We start from the raw sequence: 19,966 nt of genomic DNA, 5'->3' as shown, positions 1-19,966 counted from the left end.
TCACCATCGGATGGTTTCAAGATTCATCCCTTGACCAACCATACTAAATTAAATGGTAATTCCTGTACATTTTCTAGAAAATTATAATAATGCCCCACTAAGCAGGTTCAAAAAGGTGGGACAATGTGTGTCCCACCGCCCTTCAAAGAGTTATATGAGATAAATAAGTATATTTTAAAATTCACATTACTTATTATTAGAACATAATGTGCTTATACAGTTATAATATTAAAACTGTAAATTAATTTCGTCTACAATTTAAACGTTTTGTTTAAATTGCAGAATATTCTATGCACATAATAAAGTTTGAACTATATGAACAATGCATACTTTTATCATTCATGGTTATTAGACAATGCACTATGCAAGTATAAATAATGAATAACGACTGACACATTTCAAGGTGTGCATTAATATGTAAGGGAGGAAAATTACCGTCGACCATTTACAATTGTCAAACTCAAGATAATTTATTGAATGTAGTCTAAAAAATTGCAGATTATAAATGATACAGTTAATTTTAAATAATAATTTTGATATACTAAAAGTAATGAAGTCTAAATCATTGTATGATAATAGTTTAATTTTGCATGAAATATTTTAATTACCATCATTTTGCTAAACGAAATATTTCCTGCAGCTTAAACAAATTGGTTATAAGTATATTGCAGCTTATTCTTAGTTTCGATGTAATAACTGTTTCCGTCGTTATGCTCGTTAACTCTAACGATATGCACAGTTTCGCTCGAAACACGGCAATCATTAGGGATTAAGAATACTTCGAAACTCAGACGATAGTTCCAAATTCAATTTTAAATTTGTAATGTTAAGTAATCGTGCAGACGTAACAAATTTTATTTGTGCCCTGAATTGATAATATAGTGTAAACTCTATTATCGAACATCATTTGTGACTGAAGGCTGTTTGAAAACTAAATAAGAAAATTGAACTCAAATTATATAACCTTTCTTGTCAAGTTATTTAAATTTATCAAATAAGAGAATAAACAAATTTATATAATTTCAAGATTGACGCAATTCCAATTGCATTGAGAATACATATCTCTCTTCAACGTATCAAATTCTTGAAGACTGAACTCAAATTTTATATTAACTTACCTTTTTTTAAGTCAAGTTACATTTTTATGTAAATCTACCTGAAATGAAATTTAACTTAAACTACAAAAAAAAAATTATCAATTTTTTAAGAGAATAAACATATTTATTCTTTCAACATATAATTTCAAGATCGACACAATTCCATTTTAACATGTTTCTTCAGCTCATCAAATTTTTGAAATGTTTCATTGCAAAACGGACACCGCTGGACACAGCATTTGCCCGCTCGTAAATGAGTAGTTTCAATGTGTTTCTTCAGTTCTTTTCGGTTCATCGGTAACATACCACATAATTTGCATATCTCGTGAGCGTTCTTTTTATGTCTCGACAGGTTTTTCCTGTGGTAGAACACATTGTCGCATATCGTGCAGACAAGATAACGTTTATCTGTAGGAAATCTCTGAAACTTTTTACTTTTTAGGTAGCAAATCTGTGTAATGTGGACCACGCAGTGCTCTGCGTATTCCACGTCGCTTTCAAATGTCTTCTCGCAAAATTTGCAGGCGAACATCTCTACGTCCATATTGTTTTCGACTTCGTTCGGCAGCTTCACCATCTTCGTCGGGGTCCTAATACCAAAACAAATTATTCGATGTACCGAACAGCCTCAAATGATTCTTACCTCTCCACTGTTTTCTCCAACCTCTTTCGTTTAACTCTCTTGCTCGTCTCAGGTTGGACAAATTCGTAGCGATTCCAGTTTCTGAAATCACAGATCTCATATAGTTGAAATATGATTGCATATGCGCAAATATGAAAATAGCTAAAGAAGTGTTTAAAAAGTCTTACTTATTTCTAATCCTATTAGATTTTGGTATAGCTGTAGGCGCATCAGCTATCACCACTTGATTGGACGCGAGATTGAGAATAGGTGCAATTTCTTGTGCTATAGTAGATCCTGTTGCTTCAGAACATACACTGTAAATTTTACATAAGTAAGAAAGGATGTTATAAAGAGTTATCTAATTTGCTTCCTAATTAACTTACTCTGAAGTTTTCACTAAAATATCTTTGGGTTTTCTAGCATCCACCCTCAATGATTGGTCTTCATTTATTTCTTTGCTGAAAGACGAACTTGTGATTTTTATAAAAACAAATAGTATGAAAACAAAACATGAATGTATATGCGCAAATATGAGATTCGATAAAGATGTTAAAATATAACAAAAAGACTTACTTATTTCTAATCCTATTAGATTTTGGTTTAGTTGTAGGCGCATCAGCTATCACCACTTGATTGGACGCGAGATTGAGAACAGGTGCAATTTCTTGTGATATAGTAGATCCAGTTGCTTCAGAACATACACTGTAAAATTTACATAAGTAAAAAAGGATGTTATAAAGCGTTATCTAATTTTTTGCTAATTAACTTACTCTGAAGTTTTTACTGAAACATCTTTGGGTTTTCTAGCATCCACCCTCAATAATTGGGCTTCATTTATTTCTTTGCTGAAAGACGAACTTGTGATTTTTATAAAAACAAATAGTATAAAAACAAAACATGATTGTATATGCGCAAATATGAGATTCGATAAAGATGTTACAGATGTTAAAATATAACAAAAAGACTTACTTATTTCTAATCCTATTAGATTTTGGTTTAGTTGTAGCCGCATCAGCTATCACCACTTGATTGGACGCGAGATTGAGAACAGGTGCAATTTCTTGTGCTATAGTAGATGCTGTTGCTTCAGAACATACACTGTAAAATTTACATAAGTAAAAAAGGATGTTATAAAGCGTTATCTAATTTGTTTCCTAATTAACTTACTCTGAAGTTTTCACTAAAATATCTTTGGGTTTTCTAGCATCCACCCTCAATAATTGCTCTTCATTTATTTCTTTGCTGAAAGAAGAACTTGTGATTTTTATAAAAAATAAAAACAAATAGTATAAAAACAAAACATGATTGTATATGCGTAAATATAAAATTCGATAAAGATGTTACACGTAATATAACAAAAAAGACTTACTTATTTCTAATCCTATTAGATTTTCTTTTAGGTGTAGGCTCATTGAAAACAGGTGCAATTTCTTGTGCTATAGTAGATCCTGTTGCTTCAGAACATACACTGTAAAATTTACATAAGTAAAAAGGATTGTCTAATGTGTTTCCTAATTAACTTACTCTGAAGTTTTCACTAAAATATCTTTGGATTTTGTAGCATCCACCCTCAATGATTGGTCTTCATTTATTTCTTCGCTGAAAGAAGAACTTGTGATTTTTATAAAAAATATGGAATTAGATAATGAAGTAAAATATTATAACAAAAATACTTACTTATTTTTAAATCTTTTAGAATTTACCATAAGTTTGAACACTTCAGTTATCACCATTTGATTCGACTCTTGATTGGGAACAGGTTGAATTTCTCGTTCTATTGTAGATACTGTTCCTTCAGAATCTACACTGTAAAATTTTTATAAGAACAAAAGATGTTTTAACCGATGTCTCATTTTTTTGCTAAATAACTTACACTGAAGTGTTCACTGATATATCTTCGGATTTTGAAGCTTCCTCCTCGTCGGATAATAGATTTTCAATGATTTCATCACTGAAATAATAAGAACTACTTATTATCGTAAAAATGAATTAGTTTGAAACAAGAATTATTAAGGCCTACGAAAAAAATATTGTAATAAGGATTTGATTTTTTTTAAGATCTAGTGCCTAGTGCCAACAACCTTAATGCGGCCCTGTACAAGATATATCAATTGTTATTGCTTCAAACTCAATACATAATTATAGCGATATCACTTACTCGGACACTTCTACCTTTACAATTATCTTACGAGATGTATCGTTAGATACATTTTCTATCTTATCAATCCTATTAGATCTAAATTCTTCATTTTTTATGTCAGTGTATGGTTTCATGATACTATCACTGAAACAAAAACAAAAATACACATATTAATACAATATGAATTGAATATCAATTAACAAGATTTACCTTCGAAAGTTTTTCAGCAATTCCTTAGTCTTATTACATTTTATGCTGAACGCGTAAGCGGTTTTCGCCTCCTCGAAGCACTTGCCGCATATTTTCAAGTTCTGCTTATTGGCAATCTGAATTGAAAACAAATGAAAATAGAGGCCATTTTGTTTTAACGTCGTAAACTCACCGGCTCGTTGAAAAAAAATTCGACAATTGTCGAAACAAGAACGTCCGTTTTATCAGGAAAAACTTGCTCTTTCAGCGATATCAAATTGTAAGAAATCTCCATGCACGTTCGGCATCTGGCAAACTGTGCGCGTTCTACAATTTGTTCCATTTTCTGAACGGATTAACTGGTCTAAACTTTGGGAGAAAACTATACGTGTGCACGGCAACAGAACAAGTGCGAGATTGTCGTTATTTCAACAATATTAAAACAAATTATGTCTACAAAAACAAGTGAAGATTGTTTTCGTTTGAATACACCAATCAGATTGTGTCTCGCAAGAAACAAAAGGACACGTGGTTCCTTTTGATTGGTTTACAAACACATCTGCGACACCTGAACAGAACTTTTTGTATTATTAAATTGGAAAATAATGGATTTCCATTAATTAAGTTGTGACTATAAAGTCTATCAGAAAAGAATATCAGGGCCAAATGACCTATAGACCACACGTTTCTGTGTATTTTATCATTTCCAAATAGCTTAAGATGTTCTTATAATCTAATCTTACTTATATATGAAAGACTAAATTATTGCAATATCAACAAATCGATAATAATCAATCAATTGTCTTGTATAAACTATACAATAATGAATACAAGACTAATATGTTAATGATACTTAAATTACTTTGGAATTAAGTAAGAAATGTTTAAATTTAAAACTTTTGGGTGTTTGTTCATGAGTGGCTCCACTCTAGATTTTTACTCGAACTAAGATTCGTTGACATCCCAATGGATAAAAACATTTTTTTTCATAATTCTAACCTAAAATGTAATAATTGTAATGATTTGATTGCAATTAAATGAAAATATTAAAATAAACACGATCCAATAACAACAGAAGAAGATGTCATTAATTAAACCCAACGATAGATGCAGGGCGTGTTTGAACGAAAGCATTCCTCTGGTGGAATTAAATGCCTCTGTAAGTTTATGTGATAAGGAGATGTTGTTAATCGAGCTTCTATCAAATACTGCCAGTATTGAGGTAAATGTTGCAGTTGTAATAAAACTGAATTGTAATGTAAGAAATTTTAGATATTCTCCAATGATGGGAAGCCACAGTCCATATGTATTCATTGCATTACAGATGCTCGAACTTGTTACAACTTTAGGAAAAGGTGTCAGGATTCTGATGTATTATTACAGCAGGAATTGGATAATTGCACGTAAGGATATGGTTTGTAAACCAAACGAAAATTGTCTTTACAGTCATGTCTCCTGTTTTAGAGAAGATAATGCTACAAATATATTAATAAACCAATCCAAAGTGAGTACGGAGCTTTTGCAAATGAATATTGTGTGAGTATACTTGTTTGCTAATATACATTTGCCTTTTTCTTACCAAATTATTTTTGATTTATTAACATTACTCAATAATTTGTTTTGTTTTTCAGAAAAAGTGAACATGAAGAGAAATTTTTTGAGGAGGATACTAAAAATATGTAAGTTATGAATATGGAATATCTGATGTTCATAAACTATTGCAATTTGAATAACCACCACAAAAAAAAAAACGTTTCAGGAAAGATGATAGTATTGATGATACTGAGGAGAGCAGCTCTGTAAAAGATGAAGTATTGTCCGAAGAGGAAGTTAAACATATGTATGTAAATTGGTTTGGTATTTAAAATATTTACAGGAATACTTATGTTTAAGAATTGAAGATCATATGGTGACAATTCCACATAACTTTGATGGAAAAGAAGTGGGAAGTGACTTGTGAGTATTTTGTGAGTTTAAAGTTGTAAAAGTTTTAAAGTGTTTTTGTTTTTTTAGAAATTTTGAGAGCCATTTGCAGAAAGGTAAAAGAGTGTTCCATTGTGTGGTGTGCGGGAAAATCTTCAATACCAGAAGGCATTATACTAAGCACAAAAGGATACATGAACAGTGTTCTTGCGATCATTGTGATTACTTTAATGTGAATCCAGTCTTGGTGCGCAGGCACAAGATTAGTGTTCATGCGGACATGAGAAATTTTGATTGCACTGTTTGCAGTGAGAAGTTCTTCAATGAGACTGAGCTAAAGATCCATATGAAATGTCACGCGTGCTTTCAAGACAAGTAAGTCATCTTTACAACAACAAAAACACAGAATATTGTTATATTTGTACGATTTAAGTTTAGAGGATAAAAATAATCCGGAATTAGGCGGTAATAGCGATGAGTATGGACCAATAGAATCGAGGACGTGCAGTGAATGCGGAAAGATATTTAAATGTCGATCGGATATGGTGAAACACCTGAAACAGCACAAAGTGTTAGAGAATAATTCGAAAAGGGGCATCTGCGAGTACTGCGACTTCATCAGCGAAACGTCCTACATGCTTTTTAAGCACAAGGAAACTGTACATGATGATCAACGAAAGGCCGTTTGCGAGGAATGCGGTAAGAGGTTCTTCACGGAACAACGTTTAAGGGCGCACACGAAAATCCACAAGGAAGTGAAGGAGTTCGTGTGCGAGGTTTGCGGTTGGGCGTTCAGAGACTACTGCAATATGAAGATGCACATGAGGGTTCACACTGGAGACAAACGTTACAAATGCGATCATTGCTCAAAGAGTTTCTGTCAGAGTAACACTTTAAAATCGCATCTTAGATCGCATTCGGATGTGAGGGATCACATTTGCTCGAAATGCGGGAAAGGTTTCAAGGCGAAAAAAGACTTAAATTTACATTATATGAGGCACGAGAAAATTAAACCGTACAAATGCACCTTATGCGATTCCAGGTTTTTGACGAAAAACGAGAGAAGCAGACATTTGGAAATTCACGCTGGCGTGCGAAATTTTAAATGCGAGGTGTGTGGAAAAGCGTTCGGTAAGAAGTACACATTGGATGTTCACATGAGGGTGCACACGAAAGAAACTCCTTATATTTGTCCTGTTTGTAATAAAGGATTCACACAAGCGCAATCGCTTAGAGTTCATTCCAAAACGCACGCGAGTAAGGATAATAAGGACAATTAACAAAAATAATAACATGATATATGCACAATAAAACCAATATCATAGATTCATAATTCAATTTAACTTATAAAGTGTATTTCCAAAAGTTTCATAACTTTCATACATACATGCAGAAACTATAAAATTTACTTGGTCACAATAATAGTCTTATGTAAAACATTCTTAATTAACTACAATTTGTTCAAGTCCTTTCACCAATATATTAACTACATTGAAATTTATGTAATTTTCGTGTTACACAGTAATAAAGAAAAATACAAAATCAAATTATTATTTCCTTATAGTTGGTTTTATAACAACTAGTAAATCCTAGATTTGATCGAAGTTCTTTCTAAATTATAAATCGTCGCATATTTAGGTACATTAAAACACAATAGTGAACATTTCAGCTTTTGAAAATCTAAATAATTAAATGTTGCAGATATTAATACTTTGAAACTGCACTTCTATAATTTGTTAAGGTATATGGTATATCAATATCCATGTTTCTTCCCAACTTAGCCTATGCACAAAGCAATCAGTTTCTGTCGAAGAGTCGAAATAAATTACTTTATGGTATATAAGTTGAATAAAACAGTAATTACCACGAAACAAAGAAAATATACTGATTATGTCGTAAAACTACTAAAATAATAATACAGAAAATGTCTTAATTGGTAAATATCACACATTCCATAGGGAACTATTCACACATATACAAGAGAAAAGTAAATTTGATTAGAAGAAGTAGAAGGTATTCTTTTTCACATAATATCGAGTTGTTTTTTTGATTGTACAGTATATATTTATAATCATACAAGTGCATACAACATAATATATTTATATAACTATATAATATATATTTAGTAAAAACTGTATAGATTTATTATAATATATATTAATTTAAATATAAATTCTGTCTCACAATAATCTTGTACCTGTTCAGTTGGTGTCATTCAAATCACAAATTGAGCCATTTACTATCAATGAAAAGTAGTAATAAACAAACGGATTTGTTTTCAAAAAAAAAAGTTTTTATTGTTCCTTAACACAGTTAAGAATACTCTTTCATTTTAACAATTGAAAATAAACTTAGTACTTAGTTTTTCCATTCTATTTCTGTTTGTATATGGCCCTGCCTTTCTTTGTCTCTGAAATAATAAGTCTTTGTTATTTGCTTAAAATATAAACGAAAGTCTGATTAAATCTTAAATAAGTAATTTGGATTGACTCATTAAAAGAAATATCATTTTAACAATATATATAAATATTATTAGATATATATATATATTTATGTATACATCATTTCGGCCATAGTGCTCATCTTTTTAGGAATATGTACAAAAGTTTCAAAGTAACTGGCCAATTCGTCAATGGTCACGTCGCACGGCGGTGGAGACATTCGAGCTTGATGGGAGCAACTAGTGAGAGGATCAGAGGCAGCCGCAGGCTTAACCTCTGGTTTTACAACAAACTCTAAAGGTATCTTAGGTAACAAGTAGTCTTGCACTCCATCGTTTGCATTCGCCAAACTTAACTGCTGACAACCATCCACAATGGAACGGAAATCCCTGTGCATAGATGGATCTGGCCCCTTTGAACTGCTCGGCTCGGACTTCAGTATTGCTTTATCACAGCTCACTATTGAGGCATTACTTAAGATCTTCAGAGTCGGATCTTTCAGTATCTTGCATTTAAGCATTGTGCGTTTGAAATTTGTGGTGTTCTTAACCTGGTTCAGGTTGTTTTTGCAGATGCATGTTGTGCCGAACATGTTTATGCTTGATAGAGACTTGGAACGCTTCCTTCTCATAAATGGATTTGAGATTTCTACTTTTGGGGGACTCTTGATGCTCGGCTTAGGAGTTTCCAGCTCCAGGTTCTGCAGGGATTTTACGATGGCGGGATCTTCCTTTGACATTGTTCTCAGGTTCTACGGCAGAAAAACATATCAAAAAAAATTCAATCTGAGGCAAAAATAGCCACAATCAGGTCAAGGTTTTGACAGATGAAAATTGTATGGACAACGTAAATAGGCAGCGTATCATTATTGTATCTCAGACAGCGTGTTTGTTTTCAGCATGCTTTTTCTACTCACCTTCTATTATCGTGCATAAATGTAAGTTCATATTCTCATCCCACCACACAAACAGATCACGATTTTTGCGTTTCACGTTTTTGTTTACTCTCTCACCGAGGATTTAATGGATCTTGGAATATGTTTACATCGGCCAAAACACAAATAATGATGACTAATGGCTCGCACTGAAGATTAATGCCCATGCGCATAGATATGCTTCTAGAATATATCCTTAACCGATCCTCTTTACTATATTCCATAGTACACAGTAGCGCCGTTATTTCACAAATCCACATCTTCTTCTTATTCTTATTAATTATTATGAAATACAATCTTTACAATTATCACTATTTTCAAATAAAAGTAGTTTTAATACTTCTTAATCATTTCCAAAATGATCTTCTAATCACCTACATTACTAGTTCCAATCATTGTAACAACAATATACAAACAAATTATTATTTTAATCAAACATAATGTTTCCTATAACTAAATATTAACGTTAACTTGAAGAAATTAACGTAAATCTATATTAATTATTTCAATAGATATGAAACAATCACATACAGAATGTACATTTGGTTGCCTACATTGACATATAGCATCAAACTTGTACTAGCATTTATTAACGGTTTTAATTATTTTAAATGGGTATTTAATCACTCTTTTCCTTAAATCATTGCGTAAACATATAAATAAATTTGGATCCAAGATTTCATTCAACTTTAAATACAATATGTTAATAAACAAATTTATTCTATATACAAATCTTTGGACTTTTAGGACTTTACAATTTCTTAATATAGTTTTAATAAATAATCATTTTGATATGAAATCTATGATAATACTGAAAAGTAATTGGAATCAAAGAGATTCCAAAATTATTATAATATAAATGTAGAAAAATTTAAAAAAAATATATTATACGCATTGTTCAAATATACAGAAGTAATTATAAATTGTCTGATGTTGTCACGTTTAGAATCACTATAGAGATAAATTGGTGGCAATCGCAAGCCCGACAACCGAAATCCCCACAATCAAAATCCCGACAATATCGAAATCCCGACAGTGTCTTTTATTATTGTAAATTTCTATAATAATATTTTTAAGTTAGTCTGGATTTCGATATAATCGGGGTTTCAATATTGTCGGGATTTCGATATAGTTGGGGTTTTGATTGTCGGGATTTTAATACAGCCGGGATTTCGAACGTCTGGATTTCAATAGACGGTCTTTCGGTTGTCGGGCTTGCGATATAGAATTGCTACAAAAAAAAAGGGGACCTGTGAAATTTGGGTACAACATAAGTAAGAGGCATGAGTTTTGAGAAAATGAGTACAAATAGAAATCTGCAATGCATGTAACAAAAATTTCTTTGTATTATTTTGGAGAAGATCCACCCTTAACTGACCATTGACTTTGTTGATTTTTTTTTTTGGAATTATGAATCGGTACTTGTTACTCCGAAAAAAATTTACCTTCTATTGTTCTTTATTGTTACAAATACTCTTAATGATAAATTGACTATCTTTATTTGCTTGTTTTAATTTAATTTTAACTGTATTTTAAATAAAATTTATACTCATGAAATAATTAATTTGTTTTGATGTCAGCCATTAAATGATGATAGTAGTCGTTTTATTATATTTCCTGTAAATTGTGAAAAATTAAAAAAATTGCAATGTAGTTGCAGGGTATATATTTTTTTTAATGATTTATTGGTAAATGAGTATGAAATAGATATTAATGAATGGATTTAAAGTATTAGTTGTATTAGAAAATATAATTTTGTGATTTAGATGTAAGTCCGCCATTATATGTAAATGGTAGCCATGTTTGTTTAGATCAAACATCTAACATTGAACAAATGAAATCTATCTATATTTTGCCTACAAGTTTCACGAATTGTTGCTAATGATAATTTTATGTAATTTGATGGTGTCAATTGTGGAAATCAGAGCTAATTAATAATTTTGTGGAAAGACAATTGGTCGCATTTGCAAATGGCCATTGGTTTCTCCGTTTCTCTTTCACACGCAAGGATCATGCGCAAGGACAAGGACGACTATACCGTGACACATGCGTAAAGGTTAGTTCATTAGTTAGCCATCGTTCGTTCGAGATACAGTGCATTTTTCGGCGCTGTCGAGTGGTAGTAGTTCCAAAATTGTCCTCCAACAATACCGACGACGGCTGAAGAGGAAACAAGCAAAACGAGAGACACAACGGCCGAGCGCCGCCGTTCAACGAACAATTCCTGAGAGTCAGTTCTTCTTCACATCCATTCACGATGGCGATGCAACCGCACAGCAAGAAGAGGGTCTGCTATTACTACGACAGTGAGTATAAATATTTGTGTACGCGTTCCCACCGAAATCCCCACATAACCTCAACCAGTGTTTGGATCGTCGCGTTTCCACCGTAAATTGTCGCGATCTCGATGCATCTGCACCCCCAGAACCATCCCTCGCGCCAAAACATCGACGCTCGACGTGTTCGTACCTTCGGATCCTCGATGCATGTTTGTTTACCATCCGGATATACAATTATTGAAGTGGCGCCTTCGACAGTCCACGGTAGACTACGGTGCTACCGCGGATCGGACGCTTCCTATTCGCCGAAATTTTGATGGCGTCTCAAGGATGCTACGGTGCTTGCCCGGCATCAGAGGCTACCGTGATGGATCATCAAAATTAATCATTGCTCAACATATTATAATTACCGCACCTCAGACAGTTGATAACAAATCTGATAATCATATTTTTTCTTTATTCTTAACTTTAGTATGTTTATGTGTTTTTGTATTATCAAAAATCTCTATAAAACTCGAAGCACTCTTATAATAATACATTGATAGGAAAATTAGTGTACAACTTTTTCATGTTTTGAGTTGAAAGTTATATTTATTCATTTTGCCATTACTATTAATTAATTAATATTATAATTTGAACTAATTCTAAATATTTTGATTATTTTATATGGTATATAATTGTTTTCTTATAATTAAAGGTGATATTGGGAATTATTACTATGGCCAAGGACATCCCATGAAACCACACCGCATACGCATGACGCACAATCTACTTTTAAATTATGGTTTATATAGAAAAATGGAGATATATGTAAGTACATCTTTCGTTAAAGTGTATTTTGTTACCGATGATTGATTGATTAAACTTTGGGTATCTTCTAGCGTCCACACAAAGCGACACAAGACGAAATGACCAAATTTCATTCAGATGACTACATAAGGTTCCTCCGATCAATTCGGCCGGACAATATGTCCGAATACAACAAGCAGATGCAAAGGTTCAACGTCGGCGAGGATTGTCCAGTTTTTGATGGACTCTATGAATTCTGCCAATTATCCGCTGGTGGTTCGGTGGCGGCAGCAGTCAAATTGAACAAGCAAGCATCAGAGATATGCATCAATTGGGGCGGTGGATTGCACCATGCCAAGAAGTCTGAGGCTTCTGGGTTCTGTTACGTAAACGACATAGTACTCGGCATCTTGGAGCTGCTGAAGTATCACCAAAGAGTTCTGTACATTGACATCGACGTGCACCATGGCGATGGCGTCGAAGAAGCCTTCTACACTACGGATAGAGTTATGACTGTTTCATTCCACAAATATGGCGAATATTTCCCCGGCACCGGTGATTTGAGAGACATTGGTGCTGGTAAAGGCAAATATTACGCTGTAAACATCCCGCTGAGGGACGGCATGGACGACGAGTCGTACGAAAGCATATTCGTGCCAATCATCAGCAAAGTCATGGAAACCTTCCAACCTAGCGCGGTTGTTCTGCAATGCGGCGCCGATTCGCTGACGGGCGACAGGCTGGGATGTTTCAATCTGACGGTGAAAGGGCACGGCAAGTGCGTGGAATTCGTCAAGAAGTACGGTCTTCCATTTATGATGGTTGGCGGTGGTGGTTATACCATCAGGAACGTTTCGAGAGCATGGACGTACGAAACGTCGGTCGCTCTTGGTGTGGAGATTGCTAACGAACTGCCCTACAATGATTACTTTGAATACTTCGGGCCCGATTTCAAGTTACATATCAGTCCCAGCAACATGGCTAACCAAAACACACCCGAATATCTGGAGAAGATCAAGACGAGACTGTTCGAGAACTTGAGGATGTTGCCTCATGCCCCAGGTGTTCAAGTACAAAATATCCCTGAAGACGCTATCAATGAAGACTCCGACACAGAGGATAAGGTTGACAAGGATGAGAGACTGCCGCAGAAGGACCTAGACAAGAGGATCACCCCGGAAAATCAATTTTCTGACAGCGAAGATGAAGGGGAGGGCGGTCGACGTGATAACAGAAGTTACAAGGGAAGAAAGAGGCCGCGGTTAGAGAAGGGCGACAATAAGGATGCCAGTGCGGAGGACAAGAACAGCAAAGATGAGCTGAAACCCGAGAAAGGTAATTGGATCGCGGAATGCGATTTGTCATCATAATCAGTCTTATTTTTATCTACCCGACGGTGATTTCTTGCATCTCGACGGAAGTCTTTCAGTTTAATGACATGGGGAAGATGTCGCTGAAATGAAGAGCCAAGAAGTGATACCGATTATTTTAATTGTTCCCTTTTTTTTTATTGTATAACTCAAGAAACAATAATCAACAGACTTATATACATCCTGCTGTATGGAAGAAAAACCAATGATGTTCCTTATATACAAGGTGTCTTCGGTTCAGTATATCCATCTTCAAGTCATTCAACGTTGATCAAAGAACACCTTCTCTACTTTAGAAAAGAAGCAATCTGGACCATATTGGTTTTTCTTTTTGGCTCTTCGATTTCTTTCCACTTTCATTGGAATCTATCCCAGATATCTGCTGGTTCCTTAATCACTTGTTTCTCCTACACTCAAGATGTATCCAATCAAGCTTTTTATTTTACTATTATTTGATTTCACATAATTGTCACTTTGTTTTCATTTCTTACTATTTTTTTTATACTTTTGATGCCTATCGCTTGTGCAATATCCATAAACTAAAGTGATTTTGTTTATCTTCCGTTCAAACACTTCTCTGCAGCCGATGTACGACTCTAACTACATTTGAAGCAACATCAAGAACATTTCAAAATACGTTCAATATTATTACATCTGTGTGTGTGCTTGAGTAACTGTATGATGTTTATTATTTTTTGTTTTGCAAATTGTGAATCAGTTCATGTTGAAACAAATATTGATTGTTTTTACATTTTCGACCCAGTGATTGTCTTCAAATATGTATGTAGATGATTTCTTTTTATAGTTTCAATAAGATTCTGATGTACTTCAATGGAAGAATTTTATTATAACTTTTTTTATTGAAAAAAAAAAACTGAGTCTACTTTTTTACATTTACTGGATCTTTCTTCAATCTGCAAATTACTATTTGCAACTTGCACCCCAACTCTCCAACCAGCGAAGTGGGTAGTCTATAGCTCCTACGTCACTTTTTCATATTACTATATTAATATTTGCTACAACTCCATTCCAAAATTATAGTTTTCCCTTTAAATCGATTATCTTTACAGTCTTTCATTTAACAATTTGAAATCTATATTAAAACTTTCATATAAATAAAATTCATAATAACCTATTATTTAGTTCCGCTAGTTTTCGATTTCATAAGTTTTCTTGAATTCAATAATTAATATTTATATATATTTGTATTTCAGTTGAAGAAAAGGATGAGAAACCTTCCAGCACGGAGGACGCAAAAAAGGATAGTGGATCGACGCCGTGACACAGTCAATCGCAACATTCTAAATATAAGTGACATTTTTAGATAAGTGTTATACTAAAAGAAATGATATATTATAAGAAATTGTTCTTAATATTGGCATCTTGTCTGGATTGGAGTCGTTCTATATATTATTTTTTTTTCATTATTTTAAATTACTATTTATATTAATTTTTCTATATCATTTTTCAAATAATAGTCGTAACTTTGTGCATAAATATTCTCGTTCAACACGTCAATAATATCCAGTCGAGGTACAGAACGATGAAATTGCGTCTATTTTTGATAACAAAACCTCCATTTATGGTGTGTAAGTGTATATTGCAACAATACATAAACAATTTTTACACTAATATCAAGATGGTGTAGAGTAACATACATATGAAATACATGTCTTTCTTATTTTTTCAGGAAATCATACACAAATAAGTTTTATTGTTTTCTTTGTTCTTCAGATTAAATAATTTTAGATTTAAGCTGTATCTTCAGGTGTTTTAAATTATTATTATTATTATTGCGAATATTTCCAGCTTAAGTCTGAAATTATGTCAATGTTTTTCATGAAACACAATGTACGAAGAAAGGGCGAATTTAGGAGACGAAGTAAGATTCCGTTTCATTTTATTATGCGACCAAAACTTCCGACGAAATGAAATCGAATTTTCCGTATTAATTTTCGTTTGTTTGGAAAACTCAAAGCGCACCCCGTTTCCTAAATATATTGATATCTTTTTATTAAACGTTTGTCAGATTTTATTTACTTTCATTCCTTTTACTTTGACGTTTCGTCTTTTCACAAGAAAACGCAAATCTCCAGTGATTATTATTATTATTAATTGCAGCATGGATTCAGAAACCAAATACAAGTTGACGTATTTCCCTGTGAAGGCGATCGCTGAACCGATTCGTTACTTGCTCTGCTACGGTAATTTGAAGTTCGAGGATGTCCGGTTGAATCCGGACAGTTGGAAGTCCTTCAAGGAGACCACGCCTTATGGGCAGGTCCCAATTTTGGAGATCGACGATCACGTTGCCCATCAGAGCATTGCCATCTGCAGGTATCTGGCAACAGTCGTCGGATTGTCGGGGGAAAACGCTTTGGAAAATCTGGAGATTGATTCAATAGTCGACACCATTGCAGATTTCCGAAATCGTCAGTATTAATTGTATTGTTAACTTAAATCCCGTACAAAAAAATATTGAGAAATGGGTCAATTTGTATACCTGAATTTTAAACATTTACAGATGTTGGAATCTACAACAAAGAGGATAACAACAGCCCGATAAAAAGCGTTTTACGAGAAACCCTGATGAACGAAACTCTTCCCTATTATCTGAAGAGATTCGAGAAAAAGGCGTCCGGTGGTTACATTGCTTTGGGAAGGGTAAACATTCGAAATCTAGATTCCTGATCCACTCTTAAACCATTCGATTTCAATACAGCTTTCATGGGCTGACTTGTATTTCATCAGCCTACTGGATTACTGTAACGGCGTCCTCAAGATAGACGTCCTCGAAGGATATCCCAACTTGATAGAACTACGCAAAAAGATTATAGGAATTCCTGCCATCAAAGAATGGATCGAGAATCGTCCATCCTCTGATTATTAATCTGCATACACAAATTTCCTAATAGAAAGTACAGAAAAGAATATAACTATTTGTAACGAATCAAATTATTTATTTGAATACTTGATTGGTAGCTTCTTTAAATCATCTTTCTGATGTAACTACTTTGGAAATCGCATTGGCGTAATTCAAAATAGTCACAGATGTACATAACCTATAACCCTTTTATCCATGAACAGGTATCTTAACAGGATGATTCGAGCGGTTTTGATCGATTTGAGCGGAACTCTGCATATAGATAACAACGCAATTCCAGGAGCTGTAGAAGCCTTGAATAAGTATTTGTTATATCATGTATTTTTTTCTTCATTTCTTATGCTTTTCTTCATTCAGATTGAGGCAGACTGATGTATCCATTAAGTTTGTTACAAACACAACCAAAGAGAGTAAAAACTTCTTGTACAATCGCCTAACGAGTTTGGGCTTCACCATTGATAAAAGCGAAATATTCAGTTCATTGAGTGCAGCAAGAAGTCTGATTGTTGATAGGCAATTAAAACCTTTACTGCTCCTCTCACCAGAAGCTCTTGAGGACTTTGAGGGTCTCTCCTGTGAGGAATGTGATAAACCTAATGCTGTGGTCATTGGATTGGCCCCGAATGAATTCCACTACAATAAACTGAATGAAGCATTCCGGTAACTATCAATTCATAGAAATTTCTTTACAACACACAAATTTTACATGGAAATAATTTATAGACACTTATTAGATGGTGCTCAATTAATAGCAATCCATGCAGGTAAATATTACAAACGTAACGATGGATTGGCTTTGGGGCCTGGATGTTTCGTCAAAGGATTGGAGTATTCGTCTCAATGTAAAGCGGAGGTTGTGGGAAAACCGAACGAAGAATTTTTCAAAAATGCGTTAGGTAATGTACCTCCCGCAGAGGCAGTCATGATCGGTGATGTAAGTAACTTACTTGTATTTTATTGTTTAAATTCTCATGTTTATTTATAGGACGTCACCGATGATATTCAAGGAGCTATGAATGCAGGATTGATGGGGTATTTGGTGCAAACTGGTAAATACCAACAGGGAGATGAAGAAAAGATTGGTAAACCTCCAACAGCGGTGGTACCTAGTTTCGTTGAAGCTGTGGATAGGATTCTGGAGGGCATTAAGCAACAATGAATTTAGATAAAATAGCGTTATTAGTCTCCCTTTATATAAATATAAATCGAATATAAAATATATGTATAAATAAAATATATATATAAATATAAATTATTACAAAGCAATAACTTGAATAATACTTAAGTACTTCATTTCTTCAGTACGAGGTTTTTCCTGAAACGAGAAAACGAATCGATATTATTAACGGTGGTGAAGAAACGTTCAGATTACCTTAACAAGATTGGTAGATTTGAAAGCGATTTCACTCTGACGTTCTCCGAGCAACGCTTGTCTTTCTCTAAAGAACCGTCAGACGCGGAAAGTTGCTTATCACATAACTCTAAGGCTTTGGTACTTGTCTCTGACTTTCTTATTGTCGATGGATCCGTGTCTAGTCTACTGGTGGAGGTGGCGCGGGAGCAGACGGGGATTTTGCTCAGATCGCTGCGCGAGGAAGTCGTCAGGTTGAGACTACGTCTGTTCATCGTCTTCTTGTCTCTGTCGATGCAGTTGCTCGAAAGAATACTGGAGTAGCGTTTAGCCTTCTGGTCGGTAATACTAGTGCGGTAAGTCTTTGGTGGAACGATCTTCGACTTGTTCCTGTATATCTTTCTCAAGTTAACTTTCACGTCGTCAGTGATGTTCGTCGTGTTCAGAATCTCAGAGTCGCTCAGCGACTTAATATCACTTAATACTGTCGGTTCGCTTTCAACATCCTCTACCAATTCTACATCTAATTTGGGCTCTGCTGTCAAATGACTTTCTTTGGGGATCGAGACTCCAGCATCCGTATAAAAATGCTTCTCCAAGAAAGTCATTTCACTAGAACACAAAGCGGACTACTGTAGCAACGATAATATTTCGCAAATAACAAAAAGAAATATACTAACGATTGGGCAATCCTCACGTCGTTCCTCCTTTTACCATCACCGATTGGAATAGCTGCAACATTTTGTTGAACAGGAGCAGCAACTGAAAAATATCCCCTGTTAATAAAAAAAAATCTTCTACAAATCAAAAATTAACAACTACCAAATCTTTGTATAACCCCAGACGATTCCTCCGCAATTCGCCTATCCTCCTCTTTCAATCTTTCTTCATTCCTCCTAGCAGTCAACTCCCTCTTCTTAATCCTAACCAGATCCAATACATCTTTATTTTTCTCGGATATTTCTAATTTGCTGAACGCCTCAAACACGACCTGTTTCGTTTTTAAATCCGTGGAAAACGTCACCATGTTCTTCAATTTTGACATGAACATCACGAAACCATAGCGGATATTCGAAATTCTATCAGCTAAAAGCACAGATTTAATACAAATTCATCATTAATTAAGTTAAGATCATCGTACTGGCCAAAGCAATTAACGGTGGTAGAAAGAATTCCTTAAAATACTTTTCGCTGAAGACATTGAGCACAGCCTCACAGCAATTGAAGTAAAGCATCCTCGTGTAGCAGCTATTGGAACGCGCCAATTGTTTGATCAGCGATTCTCTGAGCCATTTATGCTGATTTTCTTTGAAATTATACTTCAAAAAGACAATTAGCGTTCGAATTGATTGGATTCTAATAGGTTTAGCTTTCTGAAAAAAAAAATCAATTAATATATAATATTATAGATTATATAAGAAAAACTTACTCCATTTAAACTCCTGTCCATCAAAACTGGAGTGAAATTGTTGTGTATGAACTCAGCTGGCATGCAGAATGGAAGACACTCCAATTGTGAGAGAAACGTAACAGTTAAGCGCCAATTGTAGGCTTTGGACAGCTCCGTTTGGCACTTGAATAAAGCTCGACCTATGTCGGATGTTATCTGGTTCGAAGTCGTATTTGAAAGAGTGTCATTGTCGCAGAAGCTCATGAGTGTTTCGGAAATTGTCGGCACAAGGAGATCCAGCACCTCGACCGCATCATCCCTTAACAACTTAACAAACTCATTCTTAACCATTTTGTTCTGATTGCCCAAGGTTATAGCTATCTTCGAAATGGTCCCTGCCGCAGACCTCCTCACCAAATAGCATGGATCAGCTGCTAATTCTCGGAAGATTCCGTATATAAATGGTAATTGATTCGGAGCAACGGCCATCGTGAATTGCAACACCAATATCACATTGCAAGCACATCTCTCTCTGCATATAACATCCTGAAAAA

At 34.3% G+C, this 19,966-nt stretch overlaps 6 protein-coding genes across 6 annotated transcripts in view; 4 read left to right on the top strand and 2 right to left on the bottom strand.

Annotated features, from left to right (window-relative positions):
- The first annotated feature begins 5,068 nt into the window (after positions 1–5,068).
- Positions 5,069–8,052, top strand: LOC108563587 (gastrula zinc finger protein XlCGF26.1-like). Its single transcript, XM_017922307.1, has 8 exons — positions 5,069–5,273; positions 5,324–5,454; positions 5,516–5,587; positions 5,683–5,730; positions 5,811–5,891; positions 5,945–6,007; positions 6,065–6,349; positions 6,408–8,052. The coding sequence occupies exons 1-8, from the start codon at positions 5,133–5,135 to the stop codon at positions 7,252–7,254; spliced, it is 1,668 nt and encodes a 555-aa protein (XP_017777796.1). The 5' UTR covers positions 5,069–5,132; the 3' UTR covers positions 7,255–8,052.
- A 457-nt stretch (positions 8,053–8,509) lies between these two features.
- Positions 8,510–9,592, bottom strand: LOC108563588. Its single transcript, XM_017922308.1, has 2 exons — positions 9,332–9,592; positions 8,510–9,166 (listed from the first exon to the last, which is right to left on the bottom strand). Exon 2 carries the CDS (start codon positions 9,152–9,154, stop codon positions 8,525–8,527), a length of 630 nt encoding a protein of 209 aa, XP_017777797.1. The 5' UTR covers positions 9,155–9,166; positions 9,332–9,592; the 3' UTR covers positions 8,510–8,524.
- A 1,570-nt stretch (positions 9,593–11,162) lies between these two features.
- On the top strand, positions 11,163–15,174 carry LOC108563590 (histone deacetylase Rpd3). The gene is made up of 4 exons (XM_017922310.1): positions 11,163–11,655; positions 12,326–12,438; positions 12,510–13,752; positions 15,002–15,174. Exons 1-4 carry the CDS (start codon positions 11,607–11,609, stop codon positions 15,067–15,069), a joined length of 1,473 nt encoding a protein of 490 aa, XP_017777799.1. The 5' UTR covers positions 11,163–11,606; the 3' UTR covers positions 15,070–15,174.
- A 442-nt stretch (positions 15,175–15,616) lies between these two features.
- On the top strand, positions 15,617–16,696 carry LOC108563591 (glutathione S-transferase-like). The gene is made up of 3 exons (XM_017922311.1): positions 15,617–16,219; positions 16,312–16,451; positions 16,510–16,696. Exons 1-3 carry the CDS (start codon positions 15,637–15,639, stop codon positions 16,675–16,677), a joined length of 891 nt encoding a protein of 296 aa, XP_017777800.1. The 5' UTR covers positions 15,617–15,636; the 3' UTR covers positions 16,678–16,696.
- Positions 16,697–16,790: 94 nt separating this feature from the next.
- LOC108563592 (haloacid dehalogenase-like hydrolase domain-containing protein 2) lies at positions 16,791–17,875 on the top strand. Its single transcript, XM_017922312.1, has 4 exons — positions 16,791–16,973; positions 17,029–17,331; positions 17,395–17,605; positions 17,657–17,875. The coding sequence occupies exons 1-4, from the start codon at positions 16,867–16,869 to the stop codon at positions 17,828–17,830; spliced, it is 795 nt and encodes a 264-aa protein (XP_017777801.1). The 5' UTR covers positions 16,791–16,866; the 3' UTR covers positions 17,831–17,875.
- A 36-nt stretch (positions 17,876–17,911) lies between these two features.
- LOC108563589 (serine/threonine-protein phosphatase 4 regulatory subunit 4-like) overlaps positions 17,912–19,966 on the bottom strand; it is a 3,695-nt gene continuing 1,640 nt past the window's right edge. Inside the window, exons 7-12 of the mRNA XM_017922309.1 lie at positions 19,452–19,958; positions 19,164–19,395; positions 18,845–19,108; positions 18,703–18,784; positions 18,044–18,634; positions 17,912–17,986 (exon numbers count right to left, since the gene is read on the bottom strand). Coding sequence (XP_017777798.1) covers positions 17,962–17,986; positions 18,044–18,634; positions 18,703–18,784; positions 18,845–19,108; positions 19,164–19,395; positions 19,452–19,958 — 1,701 coding nt within the window. The 3' untranslated portion in view covers positions 17,912–17,961. The remainder of the gene's footprint in view (positions 17,987–18,043; positions 18,635–18,702; positions 18,785–18,844; positions 19,109–19,163; positions 19,396–19,451; positions 19,959–19,966) is intronic.

Source organism: Nicrophorus vespilloides, unplaced genomic scaffold (genome assembly GCF_001412225.1).
Source record: "Nicrophorus vespilloides isolate i.1.1-1 unplaced genomic scaffold, Nicve_v1.0, whole genome shotgun sequence".
Taxonomy (NCBI): domain Eukaryota; kingdom Metazoa; phylum Arthropoda; class Insecta; order Coleoptera; family Silphidae; genus Nicrophorus; species Nicrophorus vespilloides.
This window is presented reverse-complemented; position numbering and strand designations above follow the sequence as displayed.